This window comes from Balaenoptera borealis (genome assembly GCF_965194805.1).
Source record: "Balaenoptera borealis genome assembly, chromosome: 3".
Taxonomy (NCBI): Eukaryota; Metazoa; Chordata; class Mammalia; order Artiodactyla; family Balaenopteridae; genus Balaenoptera; species Balaenoptera borealis.
The window spans coordinates 164,832,291-164,848,289 of record NC_138866.1 but is presented as its reverse complement, the minus strand read 5'-3'; the positions used below and the strand labels follow the sequence as shown (position 1 = coordinate 164,848,289).

The window sequence follows — 15,999 nt, the reverse complement described above, 5'->3', positions numbered from 1 at the left end:
CTTTACAGGGAGATTGTTTAATAAATTGTGTAGTAATATTTAAGCACTATTAAAATGTTATATCACTGTGCTTTAGACTTACAGAGGCTTTAACAATTTTATAAGTGCTTCAAAATTGTTACCTCCTTCCAGATATTTTCTAATTCTGAGTCAATGACTTTGACATAGTTGGTTAATAAATATTTGGGTACAGTTATGCTTAACTATTGCTCTAGTCTCTTTTCATATAAGATTGTACAACATCTATAACCAAATTCTAAAATGAAACCACAAGAAAATTCAAGTTCTCATGAGAATTTGACAGAGCGCTAAAGGAGATGAAAAGTGAAACCTAGTAGTTTTTCATGGGTCTGCTTCATGGTTATTTTTTCAAGATTTGGCCATGTGTTCTATGTTGTTTTGCATGACTGCATAAGAACAAAGCTAAAATGGATTTTCTGTGGTCTTTTCAAGATTTTTTTCTTTTTTAACTTGGCTAATAGAAGATCAAAATAATACTTGGCATTGAAGTTCTTGCATTTTCTACAGTGAGCTCTGGCATTTTTTTTTTTTTTCCCACGAAAATACTGTTTTACATTGATATAGTGCATCAGATGTATGATTCCAGTTGATCCTCACAGTACCCTTGAAAGAAATACCTGTATTTTGAAGGTGATAGATCCGATTTAGGGATTAAAGAACTTGCCCAATGTGACTTGGATAGCAAATGATAGAATCAGGTTCTTTCCTACCTTTTCATTCTGTATTTTTCACATCTTCCATAGTACTCATTTTCATCTGCATTTAGTACTTATTTTTTTATTATTATTATTTTTAATGTTATATATTTTTAAAATTAATTATTTATTTTTGTCTGCGTTGGGTCTTTGTTGCTGTGCGTGGGCTTTCTCTAGTTGTGGCGAGCGGGGGCTACTCTTTTTTGTTTTTTTTGGGTTTTTTTGGCTGTGTTCGGTCTTCGTTGCTGTGCGCGGGCTTTCTTTAGTTGCGGTGAGCGGGGGCTACTCTTGGTTGTGGTGCGCGGGCTTCTCATTGTGGTGGCTTCTCTTGTTGCGGAGCACGAGCTCTAGGTGCGCAGGCTTCAGTAGTTGTGGCCCGTGGCTCAGTAGTTGTAGCTTGTGGGCTCTAGAGCTCAGGCTCAGTAGTTGTGGCGCATGGGCTTAGTTGCTCCGTGGCATGTGGGATCTTCCCAGACCAGGGCTCGAACCTGTGTCCATTGCATTGGCAGGCAGATTCTTAACCACTGCGCCACCAGGGAAGTCCTAGTACTTATTTTTAAGGTGTCTAGTAAACTCATTAGCTACTGAGGACTTACAAAGTCAAATCCAAACAAAAGAAGGACCCAAAATAGAATATAAAACAAGAACCTCAATGTGGGAAGGCTTGCCTTTGATACATGCATTTGAGAGACATCCTAATTCAAAATAAGGTACCAAGTGGATAATTTTAATTTTATTTGAGAGGCAGTATAATCCAGTAGTTATGAGAATGGACTTTGGAGCCAGACTGCTTGGGTTCAAGTTTTAGATGTCATTTACTCATTCTGTAGCTTTGGGCAAGTTACCTCACATCTCTGTGCTTTGGTTTTCTCTTCTGTAAAATGGGATAACAGTAGCACTCTACCTTTGAGCTACATGTGAACAATGCAGTGAACTCGTATGTGTAAAAGCATTTAATAACAGTATCTGGCACCTTGTAAGTATTCAGTAAATGTTAGTTCACCATTAACAGTATATTGCCTGCTCAATCCTTCAGAAGGGTTTTTGAATGAGAATTTCTCTTTGTGCCTTTTTATGATTTTGAAAATTTGTATGTTAAACTTCTTAAACTTTCATGGGTTATTTTAAAAATTCATTTTTAAAAACAATACAAAACAACAGAATAAACACTGTACAAAATTAAAGAAATAGCAAGAAAGTCAGGCAATAACAATAAAAATGAAAAAAATGGAAAAAAAGAAAACCGAATGTCTCAATACTAGAATTTTTTGAGGCATCTGTGGCTTTTCTTATTTATGAGATATAATGCTTGATTCCAGAATGGACTATTTGAAATTTTCTGTCAGTTTTACAATATTAAGTTAAATTAATATTAAATGTAATATAAAAAACACTCCAGAAATCAAGGATTGATGTACCTTAGGGGGTCCTCCCAGATAGTGATAGCTCATATTTTGGGTGAAGGAGGTCTACTTTCTTATTTTTTTATTACAGTGACTAAGACTTGGAATTAGTTTTGTTTTCATTGCTTACTTTTCATATCTTTATGGTACCATTTCCTCCCTATCGTTCAGTGATACCAGGAGAGAGAATGAACTTGTTTATAATATATTTAACAGTGATACTCCGTTATCTCCAGTTATGACAGGGATTGGCAAACTATGGCCTGCAGGCCAGATTAGGCCCACCACTCGTTTTTGTACAGCCGGTGAGCTAAGAATGGTCTTTACCTTTTTACATGGTTCAAAAAAATCGAAGAACATTTTGTGAAATAGTAAAACTATATGACGTTTAGACTTCAGTGTCCATAAATAAAGTTTTATTGGAACATAGTCACACTCATTTGTTTACATATTGTCTGTGGCTACTTTTGTGCTATATCAGCAGAGTTGAGTAGTCGCAACAAAGACCATATGGTCTGCAAAGCTTAAAATAATTATTATCTGGCGCTTTGCAGAAAAAGTTTGCTGACCTCTGGTTTATGACAGTCTCAGAATAATGGCTTCAAAGCAGCTTTGTGTAATAGATGTGTTTCTGAAGAGATTGTAATTAAAGTGGTATGTGATGAATCATATCTTCAGCTTGATTTTGCTTAGTGATATATTCCCATGGAATTTACATAAGAAATTTTGGTGAGATTTACACTGATGTACAGAAAAGGTACTCTGGTCAAAGGTGCTGTGTATATTTAGTTCCCTCATACAGGTCTAAAATTTAATCAAACTGAAAAACTTCCATATGGACTTCATAAACTTATAAAAACTGACTTATATAGTACATTAACTAGAAACTGTTTCATTTAAATTTCATTAGAACCTCTAAATAACTAGGGATTTTGAATTTTCAGGTACCTGTGATGGGTTCTTTCTTTGCTTGAAGTCTATAGTCTTATTACATACTGTAGGATTAGTCAGATGTTTAGGAAATGTATATTAAATAAATGGTAAGGAAAAAGTACATATGACTATATAAGTTTTGTGTATAACAGAACTCTTCTAATGCCATTTCATTGGTATCCTGTACTGCTTTCTGAGTGCGTAGTATAAGATTCGATTAGAAAACCAGTCAACCAAAATCTAACCCTCCCCCCCCAACTAGTCTCATTAAACAATAACCTAAACACGTATAAATTAAGTAGTTAGGTAAATTAGTACTGTTAAGAGTTTAATCGTGGAATTGAGGTTTTGGGAGGACGAGGAATATCTCTGAAGCTTCAAAGTTTTGACTGGTTCCAGGAGAAATGGAAAGGAACTGAATGCATACAAAGGGACCCCTCATAGAATTCAGTCACTTTTAATTTACCCATGCAAAGTCCCAGGCAAAAGTTTGAAAGTGAAGTTGATACTGGAAAAAAGAGTTCATTTTCTGTTCTGATATAAAATAGTCACCACCTTGCTACAGCTTGTATGTCATAAATCCTTAGTGAATATTATATAACCTAAACTGGGTGTATGTTCTTCAGATGACCAGAATGTCAACTTGTTAGAGAAATAAAGTTCCAGGTTCATGGTATTTTGAGATATTTTCCAGTTTCGTTTCAAGCTGAAATAATTTTGCATCTTAGTTGTCATTAGAGGTTTTGAAATCCCTTGGAACTATTATTATCCCTTTTAACATAATTTGTTTCTGAATAAACTCAAGTTTTTATTAATTAACATTTTTCCTAATAATTGTAGAACATTTTAGAGTAGCCTGCCTTTGAGTATTATTTATTCAAATTATTTAATTTTAATGGCTTTTTTAACTTCAAAAATGACATGACTTCTAATTAAAAGTTCGAACAAGCTCATTTAAAGTAATGTCAGTCATTTCTTTCATGGCTTGAATATTTTTAAATGCTTGGGTTTTTGCTTTAATTAAAAAAATTCTTTCATAAAACTTACTGAAAGAAACTTTGTTCTTGCCTGTAAAGTTAGTCTGAAATATATGTTAGAAGAGAGAAAGAAACTGTTCTTTAGTGACAGTGTTGTTAGAGGAATACTTTTTAGCCTGGATTATTATGGTTAAACTATCTTGGCATTTTACTTATCTATTTGTAGAACGATATTGTCTAATGTGTATTTAAATCACAAGAAAATGAATGAAAAATTCTCACTTTAGATCCTAATAGGCCAGATTTGGGGAAAAAAAGAATTGGATTTAATGAGTAATAATTGATCTTTTTATTGATCTATCTTGTGCTTGTAAATGGGAACTGCTATTCCTAAAAATAGAAAATGTTGCTATTTGGAATATTGTAGCATTTAAACAAAAGTTTCTGTGGATAAGAATGGGATAAGATGGGAAACTTTGGAAATTGTTCCAAATAAGCAGGGATAAATAAGTGTAGGCATGGATTTTCTACTTCATTTTCTATAACTTTTAAGGAGATAACACACAAAAAACTCTCTAACTCATTTTCTTCACTGTTCATAAGGAAACTCAAAACAAGGAATAAAAAATACTTTTAAATATTACTTTTGAAAATGACTTAATTTACAATTTATAATTGACTTTTTGAAATCCGTATTGTATTTGTATTAAGGTTGATAAATTTCAGATGTTACACTACTACATAAATATTTAGTTGTAGAAAAATTGGGTCCAGCTATAGACATTTCAACCATCTAAACTACTACAGTAAAATTTTTACTTTATACAATTTGAAAATTTTCATTAGTTTTACATTTCTAATTATGGGTGGCTTATTAGTGAACTGTTTGCAGAGTGCAGGAGTACTTGTGTCCTCTGCTCCTCAGGGCGGCCTGGCCTTGATTAAGTGGGTTTGCTCAGTTAATATTTGTTAAATGGATAAATAACGAGTGCTTGCACAGTAGCTTGAGAATTGACTACACAGAAGATGTAGGCTTTTTCAACATAATCTCGAATCAAATCACTGTGAAAGTTTAAAGATACTGATTCTTTCTATAACGTGCTGTTTTTGAAAACCAACTTGTATGTCTGATGGGAATATGGCTGTAACAAAATACTAAAAATTAGTGGCATACTGTTTTTTTTTTAAATTTATTTATTTATTTTATTTATTTTATTTTTGGCTGTGTTGGGTCTTCGTTTCTGTGCGAGGGCTTTGTCTAGTTCCAGCGAGCGGGGGCCACTCTTCATTGCGGTGCATGGGCCTCTCACTGTCGTGGCCTCTCTTGTTGCGGAGCACAGGCTCCAGACGTGCAGGCTCAGTAGTTGTGGCTCACGGGCCCAGTTGCTCCGCGGCATGTGGGATCTTCCCAGACCAGGGCTCGAACCCATGTCCCCTGCATTGGCAGGCAGATTCTCAACCACTGCGCCACCAGGGAAGCCCCCATACTATTGAATTTTATATTTCTGCAAGCATAATTGTTAATCACACTTCATGTTTTCTGAAGAACCAATGTGAAAATTTAATTGTTTAAAAAATTTTAATTGTTCAGGTGAATTTGATGTACAAGTTTTAATTTCAGATACATCTTGAAAGTTAAGTATTAAAAATAAGTTGTTAAATAAGATTGTGTTAATAAGCTTGTGTGATAAAGTCAAATTTTATAGAACATTCCCAATGTAATAATACATGATCCCATCTATTTGATAAGATTATCAGATTATTTCATTTGTTTATAGGCGTATTCTACATTCTAAAGGGGAGCTAAGCGAAGATAGACATAAACAGTATGAGGAATTTGCTATGTCTTATCAGAAGCTGCTGGCAAATTCTCAATCCTTAGCAGACCTTTTGGATGAAAATATGCCAGATCTTCCTCAAGACAAACCAACACCAGAAGGTAAGATATCCTTAAAAACAAACATTGTGATTTTTTTTTTAGTAAGCACTAATCACTTATATCTTTAGTCTTCTCAGATGTGTAATATTGAAAATGGATGTTTTGAAATGTCTTTAAAATTTTTTAAATGAAGAAGTAGTATTAAGACCTAATAAGAACATTGAAAATCTACTTGAAATGCTTCTCTGAATGGAAAAGGCTTTGCACTTAGAGAATAATAATTAACTCATATGATGATATGATGAATTTCTTCAGGTTCTTTTCTTTTTAATAATAACTTTACTTATTTATTTAATTTTTGGCTGCATTGGGTCTTTGTTGCTGTGCGTGGGCTTTCTCTAGTTGCAGTGAGCAGGGGCTACTCTTCATTGTGGTGCGTAGGCTTCTTATCGCGGTGGCTTCTCTTGTTGTGGAGCACGGGCTCTAGGTGCGCAGCCTTCAGAGGTTGCAGCGCGTGGGCTCAGTAGTTGTGGCTCACAGGCTCTAGAGCACAGGCTCAGTAGTTGTGGTACATGTGCTTAGTTGCTCTGCGGCATGTGGGATCTTCCTGGACCAGGGCTCGAACCTGTGTCCCATGCGTTGGCAGGCGGATTCTTAACCACTGCCCCATCAGGGAAGTCCCTTCAGGTTGTTTTGTAATAGATATCCTTAGATTGTGTCTAACAGGGGCCTGTCTTAAATCATAGTTGGAGCTACAGAAAGATTTACTTTATATCTTGGATAGGTAATAAGGTGAATTGGACATTTGGGATACTAATATTTCTGTGCTTATTTATATTTATAATTTAGTTGTTTTGAATGGTATATAATCTTAAATTGTTACTTAGAACTAAAGCCTACTTTGCAGTTTTATAAGATAAATTGTTTATCATTTTGTAAGATGAGTTACTTTCCGTATTATTTCGAAGGTGTTTTAAACTTTCTTTTTGGTAAGGCTCCTAATATACTATTCTAACATATCACACCAACTACTTGAAAAATTACTTTCGGTAGATAAATGCTAATACATTATTAATCTTAAAACTATCTGAAAATCCTATTTACTTAAAAATCTTAAAAGTGAAATATTTGTGAAGTGTCCTTTTATAATACAAGAAGGTATTTTGTATTTTACATCCTCAATAAGAAAATACGCGTTGTATACTGTGAATACATTTATGGTCCTTCCTTGGTATCTGCAGGGGATTGGTTCCAGGACCTCCAACGATGCTCAAGTCCCTCATATAAAATGGCTTAGTATTTGCATATAACCTGCACACATCCTCTCATATACTTTAAATCATCATGTAGATTACTTATAATACCTAATACAATGTAGATGTAAATGCTGTGTAACAAAGTTGACAAAGTTCTGCCATCATTATTTTTTATTTTAAATAAATTTATTTATTTATTTATTTATTTTTGGCTGCGTTGGGTCTTTGTTGCTACATGTGGGCTTTCTGGTTGCGGGGAGTGGGAGCTACTCTTCGTTGCGGTGCGTGGGCTTCTCATTGCGGTGGCTTCTCTTGTTGCGGAGCACGGGCTCTAGGCACGCGGGCTTCAGTAGTTGTGGCTCGCAGGCTCCAGAGCGCAGGCTTAGTAGTTGTGGCGCACAGGCTTAGTTGCTCCACAGCATGTGGGATCTTCCCGGACCAGGGCTTGAACCCATGTCTCCTGCATTGGCAGGCGGATTCTTAACCACTGCGTCACCAGGGAAGTCCCTCTCAGGATTTTTTTGTTTTGTTTTGTTTTTAATTCTGGTTTCTGCTCTGTTAGATTCTTTTTTTTTAAATTAATTAATTAATTGATTAATTTTTGGCTGCATTGGGTCTTCGTTGCTGCTCGTGGGCTTTTCTCTAGTTGTGACGAGCAGGGGCTACTCTTCCTTGCGGTGCACGGGCTTCTCATTGCGGTGGCTTCTCTTGTTGCGGAGCATGGTCTCTAGGTGTACGGGCTTCAGTAGTTGTGGCACGCGGGCTTTAGAGCGCAGGCTCAGTAGTTGTGGTGCACGGACTTAGTTGCTCCTCGGCATGTGAGATCTTCCCGGACCAGGGCTCGAACCCTTGTCTCCTGCATTGGCAGGAGGATTCTTAACCCCTGCACCAACAAGGAACCCCTCAGGGTGAATTTTAATCTGCAGGATCATTCTCTAGTTTGGAGAGATGTACAGTGAGGATAGATATAATCATGAATGGTCTCATGATCATGAAGTAGGAAATCAGTTACTTTTAATGTTCTGAGTTTAAGAAAGTGTAGTTGTATGTAAGGTAGACTGTGTGTGTGTGTGTGTGTGTGTGTGTGTGTGTGTGTGTGTTATACATGGTTTTCCACTCTCTACTGAAATATCTATATATTTCCTCATCATTCCTTCCCTTCCTTTCCAGTTATTTATCAATTGACCATTTATGGCAATCTGTCTTATACCAAGTTAATACCAAAAGGGGTTGCTTTTAAGGGTTTATGGTAAGATAAACCATAAACTTGTGATGATAATTATGATATAAATTGTACAGAGGGTTGCGAGTCTTAAAAAAATGCATCATAGGGGAGGTGGGACTTTAAGCTGGATGTTTAGGAATGACCAGGCTTATATATTTCTTAAATTGGTTTTAGGTTTTATGAAGGTGGGCCTAATATATCAAATGGCTACTTAATCTCATATCAGTTGCTTAAAACATTTAAGAGAAATGCATCTTTATCCTACGCTTTCCTCTTGTCTGTCCTGGTTTAGAGCTTTACTTAAAACACAGTTTGTGATTTTCTGGTAAAGATGGTTACATGAACAGTCCAGAGTGCTTGTGGATTGAAGAAGCGTCTGTTAATCAAAACATTCAAGGTTCATTGGTTTTAATTCCTTGTGATTTATTTTATTGTAGAGCATAGGCCTGGAATTGATATATTTACACCTGGTAAACCTGGAGAATATGACTTGGAAGGTGGTATATGGGAAGATGAAGATGCTCGGAATTTTTATGAGAACCTCATTGATTTGAAAGCTTTTGTTCCAGCCATCTTGTTTAAAGATAATGAAAAAAGTTGTCAGAATAAAGAGTCCAACAAGGATGATTACAAAGGTAAATGCTGGAGGACAAATTTTTTTATATTAAAGTGCTATAAAGATTAGTTTCAAAATAATATTTGTAAAAATTTTTTTTATTTACTAGTTTTGTAATACGAACATTGAGTCACTAGATTAAATGAATGACAGAATAATATGGACATCTTAATTAATTTAAGTCCACTTTATCTAATCAGCTTTATCTTCCCCTCATCTTTACCACAGATCCCCATGCCATGTATGTCTCCATTCATCAATTCATCAATCCATCCATCTGTTCATTTCTTCAGTGAACAGATGGCATACAGAATCAAAGAAGTTATGGTCTTTGTTCTCAATGAGCATAATGTATTTTAAAAAATCTGAATATATCAAATTTCTTGCCAGGTATAAATGTAGATTCTAAGACAAACGATGCAGATTTTGTGAGTCTTTGTATTTTTTGCAGCAGGATTTCAATATGACTTTTAATTCAGAGGTACTGATTCTTTGATTTCAAACAGAGGCAAAGGAACCTAAGGATAATAAGGAGGTATCAAGTCCTGATGATTTGGAGCTTGAGTTGGAGAACCTAGAGATTAATGATGACACTTTGGAGCTAGAGGGTGGAGATGAAGCTGAAGATCTTACAAAGAAACTTCTTGATGAGCAAGGTAAACACTTTTGCCAAAAATTTTAATTTTTGACTAGTTGTTTTTTTTTTTTTAAAACGTCTGTTTTATTTTATTTATTTTTGGCCACGCTCTGCAACTTGTGGGATGTTAGTTCCCTGACCAGCGATTGAACCCGGGCCCTCGGCAGTGAGAGCACGGAGTCCTAACCACGGGACCGCCGGGGAATTCCCAAGTTTGGATTAGTGTTTCTACACAAAGCCCTTGCCTGAGAATATGGGTCTTTACTCTTTTATTCCTTGTTTCCCTGTTGTTTCTAGGCCATCACTTTTTTGGAATTTGATTTGGAACAGAAATACTACATGTCCTATATTATGTGACTACAAACTTTAGTGATAATCTGAATCTTAATAGATATTTCTTACACTTCTCTACTTGCTAGCATTGTCCTTAATGTATTTTAATTCTGATATAATCTTTACAGTCTTAACATAAGTATATTTGAAAGTTGAGAGATAAAAAGACAATTAGTATATCAGTTCATCTGATGTAATTTTATCTGTCTTTATAATTGAGTAATGTTTTATATTTAGTAATAAAAATATCACATTGTTAATTATTTCCTGAATACTTCCCGTCAAGTTTCTTTATTAGTTAGGATTCTTTATTAGAAAGATACCTTCTGTCAGTATTGCCTTTCTCTCTATGGGCTTCATTGTTTCCTACTGCAGATTCTGTTTATCCATGTCATGAAGGGAGGGAGGCATGGCTGGAGGCTACCCTTGGCTCAAACCAGTTAGTGACATCAGAAGAAAAGAGGGCTTGTCTTCCACTGTCTGTGTATAAGCCTCATGGAAGGACTTGGCTAGTCCTGTGTCATGCTTGCCTGTGGCCGAGAGGAGTGGTGGTGTCTGTGCTTGGGCAGCACCCTTCCCCATCAGAATCCCATGGATTGCCTTCGAGGGCAAGCGATGATCGTACTGTTAATTGAAGACATGGGAGAAGGGATGCGTGACAGATAAAAATAGCAGATCTACTATAAAACTACATGCAACTTGTGACTTCTCATGTAAAAGTTTGCCTTTTTATAGTTGATATCTGAAAGACAGTAGTGATTTAGGGTTATGATTCTAAAGATACCCACACTTTCTAGGGTAATATCTCAAAAAATGCTTCATTTTTTCATGAGTAAGAAAAGTGCTCTAGATTATCTATGCCCCAGATAACTTCTTACTGGATGTTTTTATTCTTATATTATTTATGTATATATATATTTAAACCTGTTTAAAAACCAATTTCATATTAGAACAAGAGGATGAAGAAGCCAGCACTGGATCTCATCTCAAGCTCATAGTAGATGCTTTTCTCCAGCAATTGCCCAACTGTGTCAACCGTGATCTGATAGACAAGGTATGATTGCCTCTGTGTGACTTTACTCAAGCACGTAGACCTTGTAGGATAGCTCTAATTAGGAACGTCTATGGTTTTTGGACTGTTTTGGCTGTAGAATGAACCATTTCTTCAAATGGAATCTGATATGGGAATTCAAAATAAACACATACAGTGGGAGCCAGTTTGTAGATGTTGTGTTTGGGGGTGGAACTGTCTCTAGAATCCTGTTAGCTTGACACCTCTCCCCTTCACATAGGGATTCCTCAGTGTGGGAAATACTGTGTTAGACCAGAAGTTCTTAAAGTATGCTCTGTAGATTCCTGGTATCTTCTGAGGCACTTTCAGGGGGTCTGTAAGGTCAAAACTCTTTCCATACTAATACTAGGATTTTTTTTCCCCACTTTTTCACTGTTTTTGACATTTGCAAAAGTGATGATGGGTAAAGCTGCTGGCATTTTAACACGAATCAAGCTGCATGGGTAGCAGAATGTACTAGTAGCCATTGCCGTGCATTTGCAATTAAAAGAACAATGCTCCTTTCACTTAGGAATCTCTGATGAATCCATAAAAATTGGAGTAATTTTGTTTCATTTCAGTCTTTGAGTACACTTCCTTTTAACTTGATAAAATAAGAAGGACGTGTAGAGCACATATGCTATCTCAATATACTATCTCAAGGTTGCCTCAAGAAAAGGTTGCCTCAATCACTTGTGTGATTGAGTTGCAAGCTAAACTAGTTGCTTTTTACATAGAATACCGTTTTTACTTGAAAGAACTGATGGACAAACTGTGGTTATTCAGATGTGGGTGTTTAGCAGACATTTTTCTAACATGAACAGGTGAGCCTCTCACTTCAAGAGAAACAACTAAAAGTATTTATTGCCAGTGGACAAATCTGAGTTTCCAGCAAAAATTAGAATTTTGGAAAACTTATGTCCACCACCATAAGCTTGACATCTTCCCAGTTCTTTTCTGAAGAGGCTTTATTGGTGAAACTTTTCTGATAAGATGAGTGGTGATGTTAAATAATGTAATTTAAAAATACTATGTAAGTGTTTGGAAGATCTGCATAGCTCAGTGAACCATTGTTCTGAATTACCAGTACATAAGGTCAACAAAATCTTGATTGGATATTAAAAATTCACTCAGTGCAAGATAGACCAATGGATTTTAATCTAGCAGAGCATGAGAAGTTGATACACATTGCATTGATTTCACATTGCAACTAACGGTTAAGAAACTACCACTTGTCAAGTTTTGGTGAAGTATCAAAGAATATCTATAATTACTGAAAATGATCTTAAAATATGCCTCCCTTTCCAGCTACATATGTGTGTGAAACTGGAGTTTCTTTTTCTTTTTTTTTTTTTTTTTAATAAATTTATTTATTTATTTTTGGCTGCATTGGGTCTCTGTTGCTGCGTGCAGGCTTTCTCTAGTTGCTGCACGTGGGCTTGTTGCGGAGCACGGACTCCAGGTGCTCGGGCTTCAGTAGTTGCAGCATGCGGGCTCAGTAGTTGCGGTGCACGGGCTTAGCTGCTCCACCGCATGTGGGATCCTCCCGGACCAGGGCTCGAACCCGTGTCCCCTGCATTGGTAGGCGGATTCTTAACCACTGCACCACCGGAAAAGTCCCTGGAGTTTCTTCATATACTTCATCCAAAACAACATGTCACAACAGATTGAGTGCATAAGTAGATACGAGAATCTATAGATATGAGAATTTAAGGTATCTTCTGGAAGAGTACCACTCTTCTGTCACTAAATTCTTTTTTCATTAAAAAAAAATTTCCGGGGCTTCCCTGGTGGCGCAGTGGTTGAGAATCTGCCTGCCAATGCAGGGGACACGGGTTCGAGCCCTGGTCTGGGAAGATCCCACATACCGCAGAGCAGCTGGGCCCGTGAGCCACAATTACTGAGCCTGCGCGTCTGGAGCCTGTGCTCCCCAACAGGAGAGGCCGCGATAGTGAGAGGCCCGCGCACCACGATGAAGAGTGGCCCCCGCTTGCCGCAACTGGAGAAAGCCCTCACACAGAAACGAAGACCCAACACAGCCATAAATAAATAAATAAATAAATAAATAAAACTTAAAAAAAAAAATTTCCAAAAAATGTTAACAACTAATAGATTTATTGGTATTTTTATGTGAATTAATATTTTGAAAATTTCTCAGTTTTAACTTCTAAAACAGTAACTGCTGATATACATATTAACCCACAAAAACAAAGTTCTTTCAGGTCCTTAATCATTTTTAAGAGTGTAGAAGACTCTTGAGACCCAAAGTTTGAAAATCATTGCTTTAAATCATTTTTAAGTCAAGGTGTAATGTAATCTTTTATCCTTTTTTCTCCCCATAATGTATTGAGGGTTCCCTATAGAGTACTACAGACATCAAGTTGTTTTTTGATTTTCAGCTTGTTTAGCTCTTCTACAAATAATTTAGATGTGTTTCAGTAACTATTCATATAATCAAATAGGCTTGAAAAAAATTCCAAATTGGCTAATCACCTCTTGGAGTAATTAGGTCAATGTACAGTTTTCAAAAACTTAGTAATTACAGCATTTATTTCTGTTTTCTGAAGAGATAGTGTCTTTTTTTCTTTCATCTTAGAATATAGCAGAGACTACCTTTTAAACAACTGCTTATTTTCCTAAGGTTGGGATATGATTGAATTTTTCCCCTGCTAAATTTTCATATATTCACTGGCTATCAGCAGGATGAGAGATACCTTGACATGCCTGCCACACCCTTGCAGCCATTTTGAGTGCTATCCTGAAAGTTGAGTGGGAAGATCTCATGTGAATCTGTATTGGAAAGTATCCTGCAGTGCCCAGCTCAGTAATGACCATATGTTAAATTCTGGGTTAGCTCTTGGAGGTTCAGATGGAAAATAGGAGGTTACCCTGCCCTGTTGGACCCCAGTGGGTTCCTCCTGGGAGTCAGCTTCCTCATGAAAGGAATTTTTTCCATCTATATTGGCAGAGGTCCAAATGGCTTAAGAGGGAAAAGTAGTTGAGAAATAGAAAAATCTAAGAATTCTTTTGAATTCAATACTTACGTAACAATAGATAACCCGAAGTGAAGATTTCTTTTAGGTGACTTCTGCAGGTAATGTCATTCATGGTGATGCTTATTTCTGCATGCATTTGATGATCAGAAGAGTTTATTTTTACTTAAAAAAATAAAAAATGATTGTTGAACTGTCTTTCGTTTACTTACAACGTTTTGAAACAGGTTTTCAAAAACTGCTTGTTGAGTTGTCAGGCAGCACTTGTAACCCAGGCAGACAGACACCACCCCAGTGATTCCTTTGCTTTCATTTCTCCCCAAAGGGCAGGGCTGGTTAAATCTAAGAATTAATATACATGTGAAGCTTTTTTTTTCTTTTTAATTTCCTCAAATTTATTAATTCTGGCGGTTTTCATGTAGTCTTTTATTCATTTATTCTACATATTTATTGAGCCACCACTGTGTGTACCAGGCATTTACATGTTTTACGAACTCCTAATCTTTGCAGTTTTGAGCATTGTAGTCTTTTTCCATCTAACTGGCCTTTGATTATTGTGGTAGGAAAAGTGTTTATTGCCTTTTAAAGGATAATGTTCTAAAATAGTTATTGAAGTACATCTTATTTTTTGTTTCCTAGTTTATGTTGAAACATAGGCCATTATTAGCCATTAAAATTTTTTCTTTATATTTTTCAAAAAATGTTGATTTGAGGGGGGTGTGTGTGTGTGTGTGTGTGTGTGAAGTTTTCCAGTGTTAACCAATTTTCTTTTCTGAGTACATGACCTTTGGGATTTTTCTTATACTAGTCCAGAAATTTTCAGTGTTTCATATGGCGAATTACTTGAAGGAACTTTAGTATATTTTCACCTTTTCTCTTTGTTATTCTAATTAGCTGTAAGAAGCTTTAATGTTATAAAATATAAACTTTAATGAAATTTATTATACTCCCTTTACAAGCAGAAGAAAAAATTTACATTGGTTTTACTTTTGACTAATAGTGACAGTTTCAATCTTGATGAATACTTTCAATGTGAGTTAGTTTCCTGGGTTTGAATCTAATCACCATTAGTTGTGTCATTTTTTCAGCAAAAGTTTTAATCAAATGGGAGGTGTTTCAGTGAGTGTATTGTTGAAGAGTTGAAACCCTTTGTAGGGAAATCTGAGGATCTTTGTTACCTGATCCTCAAATCTACCTAAAGATTGGGATTAATGATAAAATAATCATGTGAACCTATGGAAGGAAAATACTTGAGATACCCAAAAGGATATTTGATAATAGTTTTTTTCTTTTTAAAGTATAACTTAAACTTGTTATTTTCTTAAACCATGTATATTGAAAATCTTTAATGTTTAAAAAATATATATACCTGTATTTAAAAAATACCAACTACTCATAGTTTTGTTTTCTAATGGCTTCCCGGAACATACACTTCTCGTAGCTTTTCTTCTACACTTATATTAGATGTTAGACATATTGATGAAATATTGAACACATTTTTGTTATTAAAATATAGAATAGTGGATTGCTATACTAAATAATAATTATGGATATTTATTATAGTCCTATGATGTGGTTTCTTTAGTTTGTTACCAGATCTGATTGTTGACAGTAAACATTTTTACTCAGTGTTGAAGCACTTACTCTTACATGTTTCTGGGGATAATCTGTGTCTGTGTCTCATACATAGTTGGTCTTTATTCTTTTTTGGTTATCCTTATTAGCATTAGTAATTTTCTTGGTTCCTGGCTTCTTGTTACTTTGTACATTTTACCAGAAAACTTTCCTGATATTAACATTGATTTATGAGATCAAAAGCATGGATTGCACATTTCATATAGTTATTTGCCAAACATGTCATGGTGGGTCTTCAATCTACTCACTTGAAGTTCTGTTTCTAACACTAGGTTGCAATTAAAAAGTTTATGAAACATATATTTTGAGATATAAAAGGAGAGAGGAGTTTAAGCTTAGTGATCT

At 35.7% G+C, this 15,999-nt stretch overlaps 1 protein-coding gene across 11 annotated transcripts in view; it reads left to right on the top strand.

Annotated features, from left to right (window-relative positions):
* UPF2 (UPF2 regulator of nonsense mediated mRNA decay) overlaps positions 1 to 15,999 on the top strand; it is a gene marked incomplete at its 3' end in the record, with an annotated part of 208,980 nt that overhangs the window by 13,616 nt on the left and 179,365 nt on the right. For all 11 annotated transcript variants that reach the window (XR_014242607.1, XR_014242608.1, XR_014242609.1 and 8 more), the window contains exons 4-7: positions 5,808 to 5,968; positions 8,827 to 9,024; positions 9,512 to 9,661; positions 10,926 to 11,029. Coding sequence is in view for 4 of the 11 variants with exons in the window: in XM_082385282.1 (XP_082241408.1) it covers positions 5,808 to 5,968; positions 8,827 to 9,024; positions 9,512 to 9,661; positions 10,926 to 11,029 (613 nt within the window). The remainder of the gene's footprint in view (positions 1 to 5,807; positions 5,969 to 8,826; positions 9,025 to 9,511; positions 9,662 to 10,925; positions 11,030 to 15,999) is intronic.